This window comes from Alligator sinensis, unplaced genomic scaffold (assembly GCF_000455745.1).
Source record: "Alligator sinensis unplaced genomic scaffold, ASM45574v1 scaffold84_1, whole genome shotgun sequence".
Lineage (NCBI taxonomy): Eukaryota > Metazoa > Chordata > Crocodylia > Alligatoridae > Alligator > Alligator sinensis.
Genome location: NW_005842268.1, coordinates 1,566,477 through 1,589,940, shown reverse-complemented (window position 1 = coordinate 1,589,940; position 23,464 = coordinate 1,566,477). Strand labels below are relative to the sequence as shown.

General features: G+C 44.4%; 1 protein-coding gene across 3 annotated transcripts in view; it reads left to right on the top strand.

Annotated features, from left to right (window-relative positions):
- The window catches only part of LNX2 (ligand of numb-protein X 2), an 89,019-nt gene that overhangs the window by 61,617 nt on the left and 3,938 nt on the right, over positions 1 to 23,464 (top strand). For 2 of the 3 annotated variants that reach the window (XM_006027797.3, XM_025209094.1), the window contains exons 3-9: positions 3,130 to 3,377; positions 3,681 to 3,821; positions 4,398 to 4,597; positions 15,516 to 15,887; positions 16,474 to 16,614; positions 19,925 to 20,102; positions 21,105 to 21,336. In XM_006027797.3, coding sequence (XP_006027859.1) covers positions 3,130 to 3,377; positions 3,681 to 3,821; positions 4,398 to 4,597; positions 15,516 to 15,887; positions 16,474 to 16,614; positions 19,925 to 20,102; positions 21,105 to 21,336 — 1,512 coding nt within the window. The remainder of the gene's footprint in view (positions 1 to 3,129; positions 3,378 to 3,680; positions 3,822 to 4,397; positions 4,598 to 15,515; positions 15,888 to 16,473; positions 16,615 to 19,924; positions 20,103 to 21,104; positions 21,337 to 23,464) is intronic. The other variant, XM_025209095.1, reaches the window with a different exon arrangement.

Below are 23,464 nucleotides of genomic sequence, written 5' to 3'. Positions count from 1 at the left end.
GACTTCAATATAGAGGGTAGCCTGGGCGGTGACAGTGACCACAAAACCATCATGTTCAGTGTCTCAAGGCAGGTAAATCAGATAGCAGGGTTGAAGTTTTGGACTTCAGAAAAGCGAATTTCAACAGGCTCAGGGCAATAGTAGGGGAAGTGCTGTGGAGCAAGGGACCAAAAATGAAAGGAGTGCATGAAGAGTGGTCATTCCTCAAGGACGCGATCCTTGAAGCACAAAAGAAGTCCTTTCCCCAACATGTGGAGGAAAGGTAGCAGAAGGACTGGGAAGCCCTCTTGACTTAATACGGTTATCACGGTCCTCTTGAAAAAGAAGAAAGAGGCATACAAACAATGGAAGCTTGGGACAGTCCCCAAGGAGTTGGCTGCCATGGTGGAGAAGGGGACTAGGATTCCAGCTAGGATGCTGTCCTTGAACCCTGTTTAGGATTTTCATCCTCAATATCTGGTTCTATCTAGTGAGCGTCTGGTACATTCAAAGCCTCTTCAGCCTTTCTCCCATTTCTGGGAGAAGAAAGCGTTGAAAGCTTTTGAACTGCTGAGAAGGAAGGGTTGTTCCGCACTGCTATCCTCTCCTCCAACTTGCTTAGATGCTGCAAGAAAGGGTGAGGTGAAAGACAGCTCTATAATTAAACCCAGCTTTCAGAGGACTTTTTGAGTCCACTCCACAAAACTATTGTGGCACCACCCTTTGTTTCTGGCCTGTTGCTCTTGGCTTTCCAAAGCTACTGTGTACAGCTCAATATTGAGAATAGCTGTGATGCAACTGCTCAGAGCCCAGTAAGTGTCACTTAACTTCTAGGAAAAGCCATGAGCAGCAGCTGAGGCAGTTTAGTCGGGTGCATGCCTGCTGTATTTACATTCAGTTCACATTTGGAAAGTTATTAGGAGAGCTCAAACTTGTTTTAATTAAAAGCTTTCATTGTGCAGAAATTGATGGTTTAGGCTGTGATAAAATCCTCCTTCACCACTGAGTAAGCAAATGAATTTCTCAAAACCCTAGTCATTAGTGTTGTGGAATATACCCTGAAATGAGTTTAGTTTTGCACCTGTGCCCTTCTCTGCATTCCTCCCACCAGTGGCTTCAGTTTGAACATCCAAAACAACCCCCTTTCAAGTTAAAAATCAAGTAAATACATCTGCAATAAACTCCGACCTACAATCGGTCCCCACAATATTGATCAAGTAATGTTGGAACTGAAATTTATATGACCTCAACAGCTAAGATTAGGAATAGCATAAAACAGGGTTGGAAAGGACCTCAAGGTTCATCTGGCTCAACTCTGCATGAATGCAGGAATTCTACTCCAAAATCATCCCTATCCAGTACTATCCATCCTTCTTGAAAACCTCCAGTGTAGGGGATTCCAGAACTTCCCTGGGGAGGCTGTTAATCTGCCTCACTGTTCCAAATAAGGAAGATCTTACTGACACCTAATCTATAGTATAGCTTCTATAGATGTCACTTGCCAGAACTAGCCATATCCTGGGAAGTCACCATTACAAGCTTTCCAGTGATAGGTAGTATTTTTATTTGTTTATTACAAATCCTGAGGAGCACTGACCATTTTCCTTTATACTGCTGACACACTGCTGTATACAAAAGCTACTTTAGATAATTTTCTGATGTCCTAAAAAACATTGGTATTAGCAGTCTTCTTATTACTGTTAACTAAGGCATCCTGACAGTATGAAAATTAGTACCTGTAGAGTGGTTGAAAGCCTTGACCCTCTCATAAAATCACGAGTTGCCAAAACAGCATCCTGCAGAGAGATGTAAAACAAAGATTCAGACCTAATTGTATGCGACAGGCAGTAAGTTAAATGGAAGATCACCATAAATGTAAAAATAGTTGTTTTGTGCTTAAAATCCTCCGACCATGCACATAACACGTGGAACACACTCAACCAAAAAATAGTAATAGTATTAGGGATGTTGTGGAACAGTTTAGTGGCTTGTTAAAAGACAATTATAACGAGAAGCCTACTCAGTGCTGAGAGGGAAGAATGTGCATGTCCAGCCCTGGCAGAAGATCAGGAAGCAAAAGAAGAGCCAAAAAATGGGGAAAAGAACCCTTTATAGTGATTAAAGAGGAAACTGCTAATTAAGGTCTGTGTTTTCCTTTTATTGTTCTTCCCTCATACTGGAAGTTGCTTGTTACTGGTGGGCTTTATTTATTTCTTTATTAAAAATATTGAGGAGAACCTGGTTCTGATTCCAGATGCTGCCCTGGGAGGAATGGAGGGAGGAAGGGTTACAGTTCTCAGAAAAGGGTCACACAAGTGCTGATAGGATATAGTGTTTTCATTCTTTTCGCTTAACTGTGGCCATAGTCCTCCTATAGCCGTTTCCAGAATAAGGGTCAAATTATGATTAAGACATGCATATTGATCTGTTACCTACTCCTGGCAAGGCTAGTGGAGTGGAAGAGGAGACATGGTGGAAGGAAAGGGATTGAATGGGAGCATGGAGAAGGGAAGTGCAGTGAACTGAGAGGGACATGGAATGAAGGACCTAGAACTGTGCTACCCACCCTTGGGGAAGGGGAGCTGTCTGAGGAAGACGAGGGGAAGAAGCAAGGGGCTGGCAGAACTTGGATTGGGGTGGAGGTGAAGGTTGAGATGAGAATCATGAAAGTGGTGGGTGCTGGAGTTCGTGGGGTTGGGGGAGTTGCAGGGAATTTGAACAGTGGGTTGTAAGACGATGGCCAGCAAAGGCATGGATGCTTACACCTGTTGCATTGTAAAGCTTGACATTTTCTAAATAGATTCTCCCATCTCTGCCAAAAGGAGACTACTCCATAGACCTTAATACTAACCTAATTTTACTTTTTTGTTTATTCCAAACACTGGAAAATTCATTTAAAATATTTTAAAAAGAAAACTTTTCAGGGTTTAGCTCCATAGTAGTATTATAATACTTCTCACTTGACAGGAGGGAAAAACTTGGTAGAAATGTTACAAAGAAAGCAATATGATTTGGGAGCTATGGCTTTTCTGAATCAAATTTTTGCAGTGGAGAAGTCAATTTTTGTTTTACTGAATTGTTCAGGCCCACTGTAATTCCACCTCTTCATTCCTCTGTATGTGGATGCAGCATATCTTTTCTTATCCCTAGGTGTCCCGGAGCTTCGCATCGAAGGGTTGCACTGGAGAGACGGAAGACAAGCAAACCACAGTCAGAAGCTGTGTGTGAAAATGGGCATTGTGTAACAGATTGCCCGGGCACTGTGTCTCCTGATGCAGACCAGACTGGGACAGGAACAGTGCCAGTGGAACAGAACTTTACATCCACTGCTCTTCCTCTGTGGACAGATGAACCTGGCCTTGACAACCCTGCTTATGAAGAGAGTGCCATGACAGACAGTATGTCAAGCTTATCTTTTTTAATTCCCTGTCTAGATCAAGCCTAGAAATTTCCAAATAAGCTTCTCCTGTAAATAAATAATGATTTCCACATCTCCAGTTATGTATGTCCCCTAGTAATTCTTAATTTACTGCGGTGGCATCATGGTGCTATGCCACAAATCTACCAGGCCCTGTAGTTCATGTTAATCACCCTACTAGGAATATTGATGTGGTAGCTGCATTGAGGCAATGCATTTTCTGTAGAATTGCTAAAACTAGTTTCTAAGATGAGATTTTTCTTTTCCCCTCCTGGATCAACAGGCTTCCCACCTATGGAGTATTGTCCTGTTCGAACGAAAAGGCAACTGAGTAACTCCTGCATTCATCTGCATCGAACTAACAGTAACGCCTCTAGCATCTGGGATTTTAGAGAGGAAATGCTCAGCCTTACCACAGAGGAAGGTGGTTCTTCCCCTTCCTTTTCCTGTTGTAGCCTATGCCCCCCACCCCCATTTGTTAGCATCCTCCTTTTTTATATTAGTTGTCTCTGTGTGTTGTGTTTGGAGATGCTTGCTACTACCCTTGACCTGGTAAATTGACAGCGGCTATTAATGTAGTCGTTAATGTAACAGCCAGTTAAGGAAGAAGGCTAAAGACTGTTTCAGTGGCTTGGGACAGGCCCTAGGTGTTGTTTCTATTTTCTCTTATCACTTTATATTGAACTTTTGATATTTGCCAAGGCTAACTGAGAAGAAAATGTTGGGAAAACCAGATAACTATTTTTAAAGGGCAGGTCCCCTAGGGATCAGAATTTCCTCTTTCTTTTAAAGTAATACTTAACTTTCTGATTGGTGTGGACCCTGTTAAATGTCTCAAGGTCTTTTATACTAAGTAGCTATTCCAGAAAACAGTTTAGGCAATCCAATTTTTGTTTGTCGTCTAGTGTTGCCTATATTGTCATGCAAGAATTTGCTGTGTTGAAAATGTATTGAAATACAAAGGTTCATCTTGTTTTGTTTTGTTTTTTTAACCTGGCAGCAACCCAGCCACTACCTAGCTTGCCTGAAGGAGAGATCACTACAATTGAAATTCACCGGTCCAATCCTTATATTGAGCTGGGCATTAGCATAGTGGGTGGCAATGAAACGCCATTGATCAACATTGTTATTCAAGAGGTGTACCGAGATGGGATCATTGCCCGAGATGGAAGGCTCCTTGCTGGAGACCAGATACTTCAAGTATGGAATCTAATTAAATACTTTCTCTACTTGTATGCACTCAGTCATTGCAGAACTGTATGTTAAATGATTTGGGAGATGTTCTTCTGGCAGTCTGTGGTGTGTAAATGTTAGCTTTGCAATGATTAGTTGGAAAAGAAATTATTATTCAGAGCAGGGTCTGTTATTCCAGTACTGATGCCAATGATTTACGTAGTTCATGGAGCCCAGCCTCCTATAATTATTTCTCTCCTATAGCTTTAAAATGAATGAGACAAACTAAGAGTTTTGTTTTCAAATAATGTGGGGTTCTTTCCTTTTTTTTGAGCTTTATGCACACTCCAAAAAAGCAAAGATTATTTTTGGCTAAGAAGTTAGTGTAACAGGGAGCCAGGGGCTCCTCATTACTTTAAGGGAGAAACAGCAGGCGAGAACAGCCCAGGTAGAAGAAAACAGGCCCTTGAACTGGCTGCAAGGGAATAGGCAGCCAGGGCCCACAGGCTATGAGTAAGGTCCTACCTAATTTCACAGAGGCTGGCTCTGTATTTCATGGTCCCAGCGTGTCAATCTCCAAGGAGGGGCAGGATTTCCAGGGCCCCTCGGCCAATCAGAGGCGGGGGGGAATCCGTCTCATTCCACCACAAAAATCTCTCCATTCTCCTTTTCTTTCCCTTCCCACAGTGCTTCAGGATGCCAGGGCTTTCTGCTCTTTTGTTTTTGAAGCATTTGCTCTCTGTCTGTCTGTCTGTCTGTCTGTCTGTCTCTCTCTCTCTCTCTTCTTTTCTTCCTGGTTGCTCCTGACTTGGTGCTTTTTCATGGGGACTGGGATTTTTCATGGGGAACCTACCAAATTTGCAGTTTCTGCAAAAAGTGTAAAATCATTAATCTGGTAGGTCCCTAGCTATGAGTGCCCTAGTATTTATAATTACATAATTGTATTAATAATACAATAGAGGAGAACCCTGTTGGGGTGACAGTGGCACTGCTACAAGTGCTAGATTAGAGGCCAGCCAGCAAGCCCCATTAGAAACACCTGCAGGTGGCTGGGGATGCATGTGACCAGCAGGGACAGTGCTTGGGAGGCGTAGACCCAGGGCTTGAGCCATGGGCAGTCAATCTGGCCCAGCAGGCTGCCAAAGAGGGAGTTCTGCATTGAGAAGACTGACAGTGATTTATTTGGATCTACATGCAATGAAGACTGCAAGTATGGGACTGGCAGCATGCAGGGTGGAGTCTTATACACCCAGCCGGCTTGGTGTTTGTGTTGCAGCCGGTGTGCATACATTTCCATTATAGTTAAAAACCAGTGGATTGGGCTCAGCTAGCAAAGGGGTGATGAGGAGGCTGCGGTGGGACACCTGAGGAGTATACTGCAATTTTAATGTCTGAGAGGCACATGAGGTCTGGAACCCTGCCAAGGGTGGGGCACAGAGCCCAAACAGGCAGTAGCAGGCCTGAGGCCGAGAGGATTGGAGCACAAGCCGGAGATGGGTGGAACCAGGGCCAGGAATCCATAGCCCAAGAAGGCAAGAAGCCAGAGAAAACGAATACCAGGTCCAGGGACTAAAGCCCAGGAAGAGGGGAGAAGCCTGAGAAGGCAAGAGCTAGGGCAGGGGCCCAAAGCCCAAAAAAGTGGAAATCAGACTTCAAGGGTGAGACCAGGGCTGAAACCCAGGAGTCTGGCCTGGAGCACTGGGCGGAGGCAGAAACGGGCCAGCTAGAGAAAGGGGCAGAAGCCAGGAAAGCTACGGCCCTAACAAGGTTGTAGAGGCCTGAAGTGCCCTGCAGTTGACTTGAGGGCAGAGTGCCCCACCTAAGTGTGAATCAGTAACATCTGTGAGACTTGGGCATGGCTTAGTGGGGGTCAGAGACCATGAATAGCCCTTAAGGCAGTCAGCGTGCTGGAAGGTGAGGATGGGCCAGGAGGGCCAGAATTAGTGCCTGAGGACAGAACAGAGGCAGATGGAGTTTGCCAGGTACCAGTAGATTTGAGGAAGGCAAGGGCTCACTCTGTGACCCAGGAACAGCCTTCCTTTTTCCTAAATAAAATATTAACAGCACGGTGTGGCAGGAAAGAGCAAAGAGGGATGGTACCTGGAGAGCCACAGATGGGCAGGATTCATGAGGCCAGTTGGAGGCATCATGGTTGCTCCTGGGACTCAGTCCTGCTACAGTTAGCATCAGTTGCCCTGTGCAGTAGACTTGAGTCATGGGCTTGTCTTTCCCTTGCCTGTTGTGCTTCCCAGTCTGTAATATCATCTTCACTTGCATGTATCCTTGCATGTCTTATTGATTTAAAGCAATAGTGGTTGTTTAAAAACAAAAATGTAGATCTGTCCTTAATTGGCTTGATTTTTGCTGGCACACTTCTGAATATTAGGGTTATTTTTGCTAATGTTGTGACCATTACAACTACTTTGGGGGAGGGGTGGGTTGATAATTTAAAACTGATTATATACATTCAGAAGACTGAAGAACTGGAAGAAAGTATTAGTAGCTCAGACCTCTTTGCTTCCAAAGGATTCATAAAAGAGTTGAAGACTAACATTTTAAGAAGGTAGAGGCCATAGGAACCTGTGTTCTGTAATAAATTCCTCCTCCTCTCCCGCTGTAGACCATTCTCCCTGGTACAAACTTGTTCCATTAGTCATTTCAACTTGACTTTAATAGAATCATTAGTTTATTCATGTTCCAGTAGACTTGATAAACTGACCTTACACTGTACCCACACATTTTAAGGAGATGGCTAGAAAATGTTTGTTATCCTTTAGATAAAACTGACTTGTACTTGAGAAAAATCACATCTGATATCAGCGATACCTACCTTTTCACTCCTTGAATCTTTAGGGGTCTTGACTTTTCAGTGACCCAATAGCTTGCCCAAATCTTCCTATTTTTGCAGGCAGTTGCAGGTATTTATTAGCTGCTCTATCCTGTCACTGATCTTAACATTTAATGAGCGCCCTTTCAATAATTAGTGGCTGTTCTTGGCTGCCTGCGTAGTGGATCTTTCTCTGAAGCTGTTGAAGTTCATTTAATTGCGCAGCTCTCAATTATAGTTCCAAAAAATTGTAAGTAATAATAAAGGGACTTAAAATGAGGGAGAACTTGTAACTAGAGCATGTAAACCCTATCGACCTAGTCCTATGGAGGCTAGGCAGATTCCTGGAGCATGTTCAGGAGAGTCCTTTTGCCACTGTTTGGAAATGGATATTAAAAGCAACTTGTGGGAGACGTTCTCAGCCAGGGTCCCATAGCACCCTGGGGTGCCTTGAAATCCTTTCAAGGGTGCTACAAGGTGCCACACAATGTTAGCACTGTTAAGTGTGCAAACAGTGATCCATAAGAAAAACCCAGAGATTTCAAGTAGAAATCTACAGTGTTAAAACCATTCTGTCCTGTTATGGTCTTTCTAAGTTCTTTGCAACAGAAATATTGCTCTATTATTCTTCCATAGTCAAAAAATGAGTGAAAACTGAAAGTTGGCATTTTCCAAGGGGTGCTTCAAGCCTAACAAGAGGTGCCTTGAGTCTAAAAAAAACGTTGAGAACCACTGATGTAGAAGATGCGGAAGAGATGAGCCAGGGTCCAAGCAGTAGCGTAATAAAGCAGGGTCACTGGGGCAACAGCCCCAGGGGAGCACAAAAATAGCAGCTGCTACCACAGCCACATGACTGTGCAGGGAACACAGCAGTAGCCAGAGGCTGTCGCTGCCTCATGAGTTGCAGCTGCCCTGGGTGCTGAATTGCCTTGTTATGCGTCTGGCTCTATGGAAGATTTTTGAGCTTTTTTGCGTGGATTTGTCCTCTGCAGGTGCTAAGCTAAATCATAGGTTTTACTGGGCTTGGTCTCTGCAGATCAGAATTAAAAATTGAATTGCATTCAGCTGTATTTGTTTCTATTTCGTTTGCATATTTCTGAAGATTTCTTCTGGGAGTCTTTACATAAGCAGATTAGAGAAGCCAGGAAGGACTGTAAAGTGAACCTTAGCTGCTCTTGTTCATCCAAATTGAATTTTTAAAGTTAACTTCCAGCACTTAAACGAAGGGCATCATATTTAATATCCTTGTGCAAAGAGCATGGCAAGTATGTGACTTGACTTGGAATCCTATCTTATAGATTCTAGTCAAACATTTACTTTTTGCCCTTTTTTGCTAATTCTACCATTTTGGTCATAAGATTGGTACAACAAGGAGGTGGTTTTATTTATAGAGACTACAGGATATGACTGTGGCCTTCAGAAATGGGTCTGCCACAGAAAATATTCTTGTTGGATCAATATTCTTGTTGGATCAATGCATATCAAAGTAGAGGTCAGCAGGACTGCAGTTTGTATAGTTTAGAGTAGTGGTCACCAACCCATTGATCCTGATCGACAGGTCAATCTCGGAGCCTCTTTTAGTCGATCCTGGGCGGGGGGCAGCTGGGGGCATGTGTGAATGCACCTCTTTCTACCACCCCACCCCCCACCCGAGCAGGTCAGTCTGTGGGGCAAGGAAGGGGCGGGGGCTAGATTGAGGCCCCCGCAGTGAGTGATTGACCATGTGGCCCAGCCAGGTGCAGGGAAAGGTAAGTGGGGGCCCCAGCCTGGACAAGTGGTGGGAGGATTGGAGCCAAGGGGGCTCCTCCAGAAGTGGCTGCCACTGCGCCATGAGCCCTGCTGCAAGCTGGCCATGTGTGGGCACAGCTTAGCTAAGCAGCAGACACTCACATGGGGGAAGCCCCAGCTCAGCCAGGTCTGGGAAGATCTGGTTGTCCAGGGGTGCATGGTGGGGTGGCTCCTGCCACTGGACTCAGCCCAGGAGAGGCCCTGGGGGTCTATTTCCCTCTCCTACCTGTGCTCCGGCCGCAGCGGGCAGCCCGCTGCAGCTGCCTGCAGAGTATACTGCAGTGGTCCGGACCTGCAGGGAGCGAACTCAAAAAGCCAAGGCCACAACTGAACTCCACCTGGCTACACGAATCAAGGACAATAAAAAGTCCTTCTTTAGATATGTGGGGAATTGAAAGAAAAACAAGGACAATATTGGACCCCTGCTAAGCCAGCTGGGACAGCTGACTACCGACACCCAGGAAAAAGCCAATCTGCTTAATGATTACTTTGTGTTGGTTTTTCACCAGCCCAAAGGGACCACCCTGCTGTACGTGATGCGGGATGACCAGGGTGAAGATGTATATATGCCCACCATTTGCGTGGATCTTGTCAGGGAGCATCTTGAGAGGCTGGATCCCCATAAATCAGCTGGTCTGGATAGGTTGCACCCAAGAGTGCTAAAGGAACTGGCAAACATCATAACGCAGCCACTGGCGAGGCTCTTCGAGAACTCGTGGCGCTTGGGCAAAGTACCTGAAGATTGGAAGAGGGCCAATGTAGTGCCCATCTTCAAGAAAGAGAGGAGAGATGACCCAGGAAACTACAGGCCAATCAGTTTGAACTCAATCTCTAGGAAGATTTTGGAAAAAATTATCAAAGAAACCATTCTTGACAGGCTAACAGAACGCAACATCCTGAGGGATAGCCAGCATGGGTTTGCAGCGGGTAGGTCTTGCTTGACCAACCTCATTTCCTTCTATGACCAGGTGACGTATCACCTGGACAAAAAGGAAGAGTTTGATGTCATATATTTGGACTTTAAAAAAGCCTTTGACCTGGTGACCCATGATGCCCTCATGGAAAAATTGGGCAGCTGCAGCCTTGACTACTCCACAGTCTGATGGCTGGGGAACTGGCTCCGAGGTCGGTCCCGGAGAGTGGTAGTTTACAGAACTGAATCAACATGCCACTGTGACTAGCGGTGTACCCCAAGACTCTATTCTCAGACCCTGTACTTCTTAGTGTCTTCATAAACGATCGGGACACTGTCAAAAGTGTCAAAAGTGGACTGGCCAAGTTTGCTGACGACACCAAACTTTGGGGAAGCGTGTCCACGCTTGAGGATAGGCTGGTGATCCAGGCCGATCTCAATAGGCTTGCAGGTGGGCAGATGAATATCTGATGGCATTTAGTACAGAGAAATGCAAGGTGCTCCACCATTCCCAAGGTCACATTTATAGGCTCAGCAATGCTACATTCACTAGCACCGTGACTGAAAGAGACTTGGGGGTCATGACTGACCACAAGATGAATATGAGCCACCAATGCCGTGTCACAGCTGGCAAAGTGAACAAAACTCTGGCTTGCATCTACCAACGCATCTTGAGCAAGATCCAGGATGTCATCCTCCTGCTGTACCTGGCCTTGGTGAGGCTGCACCTGGAGTGTTGTATCTAATTCTGGGCTCCACAATTCAAGAAGCATGTGGAGAAGCTTGAGAGAGTCCAGAGGAGAACCACGCATGTGATCAGAGGGCAAGAGAACAGACCTTACGAAGAGAGGCTGAGAGCCATGGGACTCTTCAGTCTGGAGAAGCATAGTCTCAGGGGTAACTTGGTGGCAGCCTATAAGTACATAAGAGGTGTGCATCAGGATCTGGGGGAACGCCTGTTCACCAGAACACCCCAGGGGATGACAAGGTCCAACAGTCACAGATTCCTGCAAGACCGTTTAGACTGGACATAAGGAAATATTTCTTTACTGTCCGAGGCCCCAAAGCCTGGAAAAAAATTCCCTGCAGAGGTGGTGCAAGGACCTACTCTGGACACTTTTTCAAGAAACATTTGGATGTTTATCTTGCTGGGATCCTTTGACCCTAGCTGACTTCCTGCCCTTTGGGCAGGGGCCTGGACCCGAAGATCTTACAAGGTCCCTTCCATTTGTAATACCTATGAATCTATGAAGTGGGATCAGGCCCTGGCCTGATCCAGCCAGGTCTGGGACTCTTCACAGTCCAGGGGCGTATGGAGGAGACTCCTGCTGCTGGGCACAGCCTGGTGGAGGCCCCTGGGGTCCATTCCCCTCTCCCACCTGTGCTCCGAATGCAGTGGGCAGCCTGCAGCAGCAGCCACCTTGTCCTGAGCATGGTGGGGGATGGGCCCCCCAGGGCCTCCACTAGGCTGTGCCCAGCAGTGGGAGCCCCCCACAGTACGTCCCTGGACCATGGAGAGTCCCAGACTTGACCCAGCCAGGGCCTAATGCCATGTTCATCTAGCCATGAGGCAGACATGGCTCAGCGCAGCAGCGGCACAGAAGTGGGATCAAACCCTGGCCTAGCCGGGTCTGGGAAGATCTGGTCATTCAGAGGCACGTGGAGTTGGGGGGCTCCCTTCACATAGAGAGCTACACCCCTGCCCCTTTCTTCGACACGATCTTTCCTGTATAAGGTGTAGCCATTTATACCGGTAGTCCAGTCATAGGAGTCATCCCACCAGGTCTCTGTGATCCCTATGAGATTGTAGTCATTTTTGTTTAGCAGAAGGACCGCTTCCTCCTGTTTATTCCCCAAATTCCTAGCATTAGTGTATAGGCACATAAGTGTGCCATTAGAGGCCCTAGACTTCCTTGTACTCATGGAGGAGCTCTGTTCCTGGGCTGGGGTATGAGTGGGTTCCCTTGAGCATCATCCTAACCTGCTGGTTTTGCAGTTGATGCTTGGTGAGCTTGCTCTGGTGGTTGTCCGCCCATCCCCTGGTGAGCTTAGTTTAAAGCCCGGTCAAGCAAGTGAGCCATTCTGTGCCGCATCTGCGCTGAGCACATGGGGGGGGTGGTCCACAGGCCCCTGGGGCCTCTGCCAGGCTGCACCCAGTGGCAGGACCCTTCCTACCCCCAACACACCCCTAGACCGCGGAGACTTCCAGACACAGCTGGGCCGGGGTTCGATGCTATCTATGTTGGTCTTTCCGCCAAGCGGGCACGGCTCAGCGCAGCCACAGCACAGAAGTGGAATCAGGCCCTGGCCCAGCCGGGTCAAGGACATTCTGCAGTCCAGGGGCGCATGAGGCAGGGGGTGGGGCGGGTGGGGGGAGGTAGATCCTGGGGGTGTCCTTTACTTCCAAAAATTGATCTTTACCATAAAAAGGTTGGAGACCACTGGTTTAGAGTTTGGTTTGATTTTAATTGTTAAAAAATAATAGTGCAGTTCTTTTGTTGTTAAGAACTCAGAAAAACTACATTCGGGTGGAATGCTTTTGATTCTATGGATTCACATTTGGAATGTATAGGTTTATCTTGTGAATTATGTGTAGGTATTTGCACATCTAACAGTGCTGATATTGAGCAGCACTCCACAACACTGTTAAAAGGAACTCATGGCAACCCAGGTTGATGCTATGCCACGTTTAAGAATTACTGAACTTCAATATTTCCAATATTGTTAACAGACTTTTAAGACTCGAGGCTACTATTTTCCAAATGTGAATGTTTAATGTTAGTGCATTTCCATTTCTGAAGTCCATTTCCAATTTTAGGTGCCCATTTTTGAAAATTATGGATTTAGCTTCACAAATATTTAAGAACTATTTAATGACTTTGTACCTCACCCAGAAAAAGTCTGAGAAGCTGAGTCGCATGTTACTGCTAATATAAACAATTTCTGTTTCTACTTCAAAGAAGAGTTATAACGGCCCACTTGAATTGAAGGATGTTGCACTTCGTGAGCTCTAAGTCCAATTCTTCTTCCACTTCGTTGTGCCAAGATCATCTTGAATGTTGAAACAGGAACTACACAAGACAGCAGCAGTAGCCTGAGACTTAAGGGTCCTATCACCTTTTTCCAGGAGAGGAAGAAAATTAATCACTTTGACCCATGCACAAAAACTTTTTCTGTATATTTACTGACTCATTCCCATTCCATCATGTATTGCTATTCTTGCCTGAAGAAGAATCCCTTACATATGAAAGCTTGTTTAGCTCTATTCCAACTATGAAGTTGGTTCAATAAGAGAGATCATCCAAAGAAATCCTTGCCTTGTTGCTGTTCTGACATTTATAATAGCATTCCTGATAGTGAGCCTGGTATGTAAAAACCATATGAGATCTTGAAATTCCAAGCTTTGAAATCACTTTTAGAACTAGAAATAATGTCATATAGTTCTCAGTTGCAGGCAAGTAATATCAGAACCAAACTGAGGTGGATTTAAAAAAAAAAAATATTGATAACAATTAGACTGAGATGCATTTATTTTAATGTTTTGTATCTTGCAATCCAGGCTTTGAATTATTTGACTCCAGCCCAAACATTTATCATCGTTCTGATCAGAAGTGATACCAGTGGCGGTGATTTGTTTTTGTCTTTAATTCTGCACCCTTCATTAGAGTTCCTAAACTGGTTTGGGACTTAAAATAGGAAGTCCTGGACGTGAGTCCAAACCAGCATCTATCTCCGCTTTCTTATGTAAATATGAGGCTGGTTTCTTATTCACAGTTCTGGGCCTGAGTTGCAAGACTGCAAATTAAAGCTGAAAGTCTGTACAGTGAACAGCCTGCACTGCAAGTGCTATTCTCTGGGGCACATTAAATGGTCCAATGCAGTTTAAATGAGGAATCGTCATTGAGCAGATATGTTCATGGCCTCGTAATATTTAAGTCATCATTGTCATCATCTCACCTGTACATGACACCTGATTTGGGAGAGTTGTAAATAACATAGAAACTAGGTCAGAGCAGTCTAGATTTGTTGGGTAAACTGAACTCGAACAAGCAATGTGAGCTTTAATATGGCCAAACAATGGACCTGTTCTGGGAAACAATGATTCTGAAAAGGACTTGGGACCTTCTAAAGGACCATCTGTATGAGCATGGTGCTTTCTGGTTTTATAAACCATGAATATGGGTATAATATAAAGTGCACTAATATATGAAAAAGCAAATAGCATAAACATGAGTTGTGAACACGAGTTACCCAGTCACTAAAATCGGGACAATCTGAGAACCATTAGTTCTGTAGCATTGCGCATGCTACATGCCACGGTTTAGATTTAGCGTGACGCTCAGCCACTCTGGTAGTCAGCTTAGTTGAATACCTGAACCTTTAGCTCAGTAACTGTTCCCTGTCATGCTAACCAGTTTTTTGTATTTTTCTCTGTTGCCTTTCAGATTTAAACCAGTAGTGCCCAACCTTTAGGGCCCACAAGCCAAACGAATGGTGCAGGGCCAGTCCATGGGCTGGATTAGACTCTGTGCCACCCATCCTTGCATACCTTGGCATCATGGGATTGGGCCCAACACTATCCTGTGCGCTTTATCTTGCATGTAGGGCCATGTTACCTGGCCCATGGGGCTCCCCTCAAGTCTAGAAATTTAACAGCAGGGGAGCGGCAATTAATACTGCCACCACTCCCCTGCCATCAAATTTTCAAACCCATGGGGGGACCCACAGGCCAGGTGACATGACTCGGGGAACTGGACGACAGCATGTCAGAATGTTTTTGAAGCTATGAATTCCTATGTGAGATCTTACTGTTTATCTTGTGAATCCTGCGTAGGTGTCTGTACACCTGTTAGTACTATAGGGAACTCTGCAGCACCCTTAAAAGGATTGCAAGTCATCCCAGGGTGCCACAACATGCTGATGGATAACCACTGCTTTAAAGCAGTTTGTACATGTGTTTTTTCAAAACTCTTATTTTTAAGTTGCAACAGAAATCCTGGCTCTATAAACACTTGAACACATTTTGCATTAGAGATTTTGCTGTTGGGATTTTTTAATATTAAGGATCTATTTTTTAATCCTATTGTTGTGTTCAGCTCCTGCACTAAAGAGAAACCATATGAAATATAAGGAAAAGTAGATACAAATATAGTGAAACTGTGGGGGTGGTAGTGGGTAGGTAGTGGATTTTTTAAATAACTGCAGTGAAGATGGTATCATGTTGATGTGAGTTGGTTTTGCTGAAGTGGGTTTTCAGTAGAGAATTGAATGCATAATGGCATAAGTAGGTCATCCCGGGTAGTGGCTGTTTGTGGTTTGTAACGGGGTTGTTTGAATGCTAGCTTTGCAGGGATTTTAATGATATATCCAGAAACAAAAAAATGCAAATGACAATTGTTCTAATTCCTGTTTTCCAGGTTAACAACTTTGACATCAGCAACGTGTCACACAACCATGCTCGTGCTGTCCTTTCCCAGCCTTGTGTGGCGCTGCACCTCACCGTGCTCAGAGAGAGGCGCTTTGGAAGCCGTAATCACAACCACACTGACAGCAGCAACTCCCAGAGAGAGGACAGTTTCCAGGTGACACTGCATAAGCGTGACTCTAGTGAACAGCTTGGCATTAAACTAGTACGCAGAACAGATGAGCCTGGAGTTTTTATTCTCGACCTTTTGGAAGGGGGATTGGCTGCTCAAGATGGCCGACTCTGCAGCAATGACCGAGTCCTTGCAATCAATGGGCATGATCTGAAGCATGGGACACCTGAACTTGCTGCCCAGATTATCCAGGTAAATTGTATTCCCCACCTGGCAGGCCTTCTTTCTACATGAAACTGTAAACACCTTGATAGGTTTAAAAAAAAATTGCAGATATAGCCAGAGGTCACTGAAGAACTATGGCATGTTGCAAGATAGAATGACTTGTGTATTGTGCCCATGCACCATAGTAATTCCAGCTCTTGTTGTTTAGTATTGATTTTAGTGCATGATACATTAAACACCTGCCCCCTTTGGCATCTGGGGATTGAATGCAAGTGAGCAGGCGTGTCTCTCATTGCTTGCTTGCTTAAGGCAACAGGAGCAAGGTGAGCACAGCTGAGCCTATTGTCTGAAACAAGAAATAAAAGAAAGTCAGAATCATGTTTTGTACATATTGCCCTTCTTCCTTCAAGCTCTCACAAAGCTTTATGAAAGTGGACGTTGTTATGTCTTGTTTCATTGCACAAAACTGGGGATTGAAAAGGGAATATGACTTGCCCAAATTTACATACTAGTCAGTAGAGCTGGGAGTAGCAAACAGGACTCCTGATTCCTCCTCATGGTTCATAATGTCATGTGAACTTCAGTGTTTTCCTTGTGTACGTGTATCCCTCAGGCTAGTGGGGAGAGGGTGAATTTAACAATCTGCAGACCAGTGAAATCGCAGACCGTCAGTATTCTTCGAGAAGCAGGGACTCATGCCAGCAGCCAGCACCAGTCCCAACAGCTGTTTCATAGCAGACCCAGTTCACATAAGGTTGGTGCTTTTTTTCTGTGCCTTAATAGGAAGTACAATAGGACTTTAGTGTTGTTCACATTTATTGACTACAGCAGCAAACGTGGGGCTTCTCCCTGAGATAAAATTGTAGTTTAAGGGTATGAAAAAGGGGGAAGCGTAGTATTACTGTGTAGGAAGATTGCATCCAGGTGGCCCTCTGCTTTTCTGCTAAGCAAGCCACTGGACAGCAAGTACCTCAGATTCAGTGTATAATTCTCAAACCTGTGAACAGACTAGGGTTCTTAGGAAAGAGTTACTCTGCAGGAGTCACTGCAAAGCTATCATGTACTTTATATTTTGTCTGGTAGGGGTGAAAGCATAATGTGAATGAAGGCTTGCATGAATCTAATCAAAAGTTGAGTAGACCTACTATAAACTTATAATATTGCTGTGCCAGTGTTTTCAATGTTTGATAGTTCCAAAAATTCAGCTTTGGTTCTTCAAATTCCCTACATCCATATATTCTTTCAGAGTGCTGTGCTGTAATAGACCTTCATTTCTCTTTTCAATAAATGCATGCTGTGTGGCTCACAACTCAGTGCCACACTTTTAAGTTCTGAGGACTTCTGAGCATTTCTTTTCCCCTTTTTGGGTTTTCTTCCAAAGTTTCAGGTTTCAAAAAAGGGCAGGGTGAGTGTCGCCATGTAGGTCATCTCCACTCCCCTCTTATCTAAGGATAATTGAGAGTTGATTCTCAGATTTGCTGGCTGAAAGAGAGCCATTTGTATAGTTGTGCATCACCAGTAAGTCAATGGCTACAAAACCTGAAGGAATTAAATATGAACTGCCTTTATCTGGTACAGTGCACATCCCAGTAGTATATACATTATGGCAGTATGCCAGCTGCTCTATTATACTAAACATTGTCTGACATCCTGGAATACAAAAATATAGTGCTGCATTGTTCCACATGGAAGGGGGGACAGTGACGTAATTGCAGTTGGAAGGCGCTTATATAATTTCTGTTATTTTAACTTCCATCTAAACCTCCAGTAGACGAGATGATCAGCAAAGGTGAATGTGGAATGCTTTGAAATTATCACTAAATATCTAGGGGACATGGGCTTTAGTAAATACAGTGCATCTTAATTCATGTTGAAACCCTCCTGATAGCATGAAGCCCAGCTCAGGTAAGCCGGATTCTTGATCATCAAAGGCTTAATAAACATGAAATATTCTCACTTTCACTTCAGGTGTGGAATTGTCATTAAAATCAGTAGGGGACTACATTAAAGAATCCGTTACCAGAATACACCCCCGGGGGGTGGGGAGGGAGGCTTATCTCTTCTTTTTATATTCTAAAGAGATTCTGGAAACAGGCTGCAAAGGCAAAAGAAAAAAATGCATAGAAAACAAATACACTGTTTTAAAGGGGTATCTCTTCACATGGCCCTTAAGGTCTATCATATATGCACTTTCATTTCCTATTGGTCCTACAGAAGGCCTTTGGTCCATACTCTGCTTACAAAATGATGCACTTAATAACTGTGACTTTCACCAAAATTACAAAAGTCCTTGGTTATGCAGTACCATCATGCCAACTATTTGAACAAATAGGTTTTGGTAGCACTGCTCAAACGTGAGTGACATTGCATAATGTAGGTGTTACCCCTTCTCTCCACCCTGCCTAACGACATCTTGAAAAAATCAAGGGGGAGCTTTAAAAAAAAAAGAAAAGGGGGGGTGCTTTATTGTGTTCCTAATTCATATTTAGGTACCTAAATAAACAGCTTGATTTTTCAAAACTACTAAGTATCAGTAGATCTTACGGAGCTTATTTAGAGCCTACTGTTCCTACTAAGTTTAAAAAACCCAAGCTATTTTGTTGAAGTACCTAACTATAGACTAGGAGAGTTTATACATGTGCTCCAGGAGGCGGGGCAGGGAGGCACTTTAATTAGAGTCTCTCCACTCTAATTAAAGTGCTGGGAGTGTGACATGTATCGGCATCCCTGTGCTGAAAAATGTCGGTGAAGGCTTTAGTTAAAGCCATTTTCAGCTCAGAGATACTGATGCACATAACACTGGAGTCTGCTGGAGTTTCATGATTTCTAGAGTCGGAAGGGACCTGAACAGATCATCAAGTCCAACCCCCTGCCCTGGGCAGAAACAAGTGTTGGGATCTTAATACCCCAGCCAGATATCTATCCAATCTCCTCTTGAAGACCCCCAAGGTAGGGGAGAGCACCACCTCCCTTGCGAGCCCATTCCAGAGCTTGGCAGCCCTAACCATAAAGTAATGCCTCCTGATATCAAGCCTGAACCTGTATCAATCAATTTGTGGTCGTTATTCCTTGTTATCTCAGGTGGTGCCCAGGGGAACAGAGCCTCCCCTATTTTCTGCTGGTCCCCCCTGGTGAGTTTATAGACAGCCACCAGATCCCCTCTCAGTCTTCTCTTGTGGAGGCTGAATAGATTTAGGCCCTTCAGTCTATCTTCATAGGGCCTGGTTTGCTGCCCCGACCATGCGATTGGCCCTCCTCTGGACCCTCTCAAGGCTAGCCATATCCCTCTTGAAGTGTGACGCCCAGAGTTGGACGCAGTACTCCAACTGAGGCCTGACCAGCACCGCACGGAGGGGAAGGATCACCTCCCTGGATCTGCTTGCGATGCATCTGTAGATGCATGACAAGATGCAGTTAGCCTTCCTGACTGCTTCCTCGCATTGGCAGCTCATATTCATCCTGGAGTCAACAACAACTCCAGGATCCCATTCTGCCACCATGTTGACAAGAAGGGTGTTCTCCAGCCTACAGGTGTGTTCCTTGTCCCCAGATGCAGCACCTTGCACTTGTCTGCGTTGAATTCCATTCTGTTCTCATCCACCCACTTCTGTAACCTGTATAGATCTAGCTGGATTCTGCCCCCCCCTCCCCCCCACCCCCAGTGTTCCCTCCAAGTTGCTGATTAAGATGTTGAATAGCACAGACCCGAGGACTGAGCCCTGGGGAACTCCACTGCCCACATACCTCCAGGTCAAAAATACCTGTCCACCATCACTCTCTGGGTGTGACCCTTGAGCCAATTTGCCACTCATCTGACTGTAGGCATCAATTCCACAGTCGCCTAGTTTTTTTATGAGAATGGGGTGAGAAACTGTCAGAGGCCTTCTTGAAGTCCAGGTAGACGACATCCACCTCAATGCCACACTTCAGCAGACTCAGTTAATCAAGTCTGCTCCAACGTGTCAGGGCAGCCTCGATGTACATGTATAGGCACCTTAGGATCCTGTTAAGCCCCTCCCCCTCTTTAAAATTAATTTTAATGATATTTTGTTATCTTCTTGTAGGACCTTTCACAGTGTGTTAAATGCCAAGAAAAGCACATTACCGTGAAAAAAGAACCACATGAATCCCTTGGGATGACAGTGGCAGGAGGCAGAGGCAGCAAAAGTGGTGAACTGCCAATCTTTGTCACTAGCGTGCAACCCCAGGGCTGTCTTGCAAGAGATGGCCGGATCAAACGAGGTAGGGTTTGGTTCTAAGTGGGGCACCTGTATCATTCAATTCTTCTGTGGATGACCTTGTTGTCTACATGCAGATGGTATCAGAGCTTCTAAAAGCACTGACAAATGATTCTGTCAGATCTCACAAACTGGAATGAAACATATAGTACCATGCTTCCCCCCAGGTTAGGAAATGGATGTTTAGACAAAAATAGGTAGGGTAGCTTGGTGAGATCAGGAAATCATGGGTTATGAGTGGAGGATCTGATCTTGCACTTTGTTTTAGCGCACATATCCTGTTTTGGTGTTTGACTCTTTTTTTTCCATAGGCTGGGCCCAGCATTTGAGGAACTGTCTCTCCCCATGTGTGATATATGAATAGTTGGGTTGAGGGAAGAAAAAGAACACTTTAATATGGAAAAAATGGGAATAAAATCCTTTGTGGTGACCAGAGTCACCCAGGGGAAGTGATGGGAAAGATTCAGTGTTCAGGCACGTGGACTTGAACCAAGCCCTGGAGGATGTGCTGTGGAGAGCAGTGCTGCAGTGGCATCAGGGTCTTTCTTCTAGAGCATGCAGTAGAGAAGTGTGGATCACAAGTAGCACAAGTAGCTTCTGTACATTTTACACACAGTTTGGGGAGCGAGCAGGGAATACAGCAGTAGATAGAGGAAGGGATCAGCTAGAGAGCGCAGGGCAGAGAGTAGAAAGCAAAACAATAGATTGAGCAGGAGACGGGAATTGGCAGGCCTAGGAGGGTGCAGGTCTTAACTTGTGGCACAGCTGCCAGAAAGATTGGCTTTAACTCTTTGACAATGTTGATGTTTAAACGGTAGTTATGAGGCTTCCATGTTAGAAAGTTGCAATTATCCCTGTGAGAATTATTGGTTCAGACTGTCTAGGCTTAGAAGATAACCTATTTGAATGATGGGTGAGAATGCTTTGAGTACTGGCTATGTGTTTTCACAGGAGGATGACTCTGAAAATCCACATGACTTATGCTCTTGTTTGTGCCTTTAAACAGGTGATGTGCTGCTGAATATTAACGGCATTGATCTGACCAATCTCAGTCACAGTGAGGCAGTAGCCATGCTGAAAGCCAGTGCTGCCTCTTCAGTTGTTTCACTCAAAACGTTAGAGGTCCAGATTGTTGAAGAACAATCCCAGGCTAATGAAGAACAGCCAAGCACAATCAGTGAAAACGAATATGATGCTAGTTGGTCACCATCCTGGGTCATGTGGCTGGGCCTTCCCAGGTACTAATGACTGAATGATGCATTTAAATGCAGCTTGCAGCTGCTGGTTTTGTTGCTGTTGTAATAATGATGAATCTGTGCTATGTCACTCTCCTAACAGTGTAGTTTACTTGAAAAATGTGTGTGAGATCTTCTTAGGGGCTGATGCAACTTACATTTTGCTTTTTTATATACAATTTCAGACTGAATAGCAATAGTTTCATTTACTTTAATGTTTTCTGCTACTACACTTCAATTAAATGAAAGTGATAAGGCTACTTTAAGCTTGAAAGCAAAGACCATGTTATTTACAGCACCTGCTTCACTGTGTACTTAACAATTGCAGCAACGTTCAATTTATAAGGATTGTATAGAAAAAGTATTTGCTTTGCAAGCTAAAAAATATGAAAAACTGGTGATCTCCTCATGTCCCAGTTCCAATTCTGAGCAAAGCCTCTTACTTTTCAAAACTTTCAGCATGGCTGTTGCCATATGATGTTATTCTGTCATGTTATTCTTCATGCTCTGGTAGCTGTACACGCAAATCGTGGACCGCATTTTGGTAGCCCTTATTATCATCCGTTCCTATTGCCTGGCACACTTGTGTAACCTTCAGTCACACTGTGCATTACCTTTTAATAGTAAGGATTTCCAGGATCAGCCCCAAAGTTTGCAGATGTTGCTACAGTGAGAATAGAATGTAATGGTAGTAGGATGGAACCTCAAGTTAATAGAGCTACATACAATTACAAGAATTTTTCTTGGTAAGAAGCTCTTTAAGAATTAAACCCTCAGTCATATTCTTTAGGCCTTGCTGTACATTATGTTTGATAGATACTATTTTACAGGAAAAAAATTGTATTTGAGGAATAAAAGCCCTGTAAAACTGCTTTCTAGTCTGTTAAATGCCTCTGCTTCACTGAGCTGGCAGTGAACAACCTCAGGTTGCTTCTTAATTATGTCTGTATACTACAGCGTATGAATACTTTACAGAAGCATGTAGCCCTGACACAATTTTCTAGTTTTTCTGAATTGAGAAAGGATTTTCTGGGAGAAGAAAAAAGTTCTTTAATTCAGCATTCCTGTGAGCACAAAACCACTTTAACAGACTGGTGCAGGCTCTTTTTTTTTTTTTTTTTACCAAACAGCTCTTCTCTGTATGAATTTGAGTCATAGGCATTTGTTTCACTGACTGTGATGGTTTCTCTGATTGCCTTAGCTATCACCTCCTGTGTCGATTCCGACTCTCACCTGCCATGTCTTGATGGATTTTGATGTTATTAATCGGGAGGTATTATTTGCTGCAGTAGGCTACTGGCAATCTCTAACCATTTTTATCAGTGGCCCCACCTTTCCACTGTTTTTCTTACCTGATGCACAGATTTAGGTTAATACTCAAACTACAGTCTGCTGTAGTCAAACGATTCTCTTTATTGTCCTTTGTGTTCCTTCACACGCACAACTACCACAAGAATATTATATTTTTTGGTAAAAAAAAAAAAAAAAATTTTAAGTCTTTCATAAACACCTTTGGGGCATTCTTTTCTTTATTGATATACAGCTTAATCAAACTAACTTTCAAAGCTGTGTCTTGAATCATCCCGAAATTTTCACTTTCAGTGCTACTTCCCCTTTATTTCTGTAAGTACTCACATGTTCCTCCTTGTTTTATCCTCAAACCTCCTGAGGAGCAGTCAATAACTTCAACAAAATCAAAATCAAAGCCAAGGTCTCCCTACGTGTTTGTTGTTTTTCCTTTCTTACTTTCTCTTTTTTTTTTTTTCCAAAGCATCTCCCCCCCACCTCTTTCTCTCAGCTTCTCCTCTTCCCGCACCTCTATTTTTCTTTGGTGCAAATCCAATTAAAGTTCACTCATGTCCTCCAGAGCCACCCAACTCCCTTCCTTCGTCCAGCCCTCTCTGACATGCTGGACCAACCTCCAGAATCGCCCCAACTCCACAATCTTCTCTCTGTTCTCTCCCCCGGAGGAGATGCCTCTTGCTCCCGTCTCCTCCTCCATGCTGTGCGGCCCCGCCCCCGGGCTCTATACGCAGGGAGCAGCTGCTTCTGAGTCGCTGCTCTCCAGGCTTGATTGTTTTCTCCACTCCTGCATCCTCATTTTGTGTTAGTACCTCTTCACACTGACCAA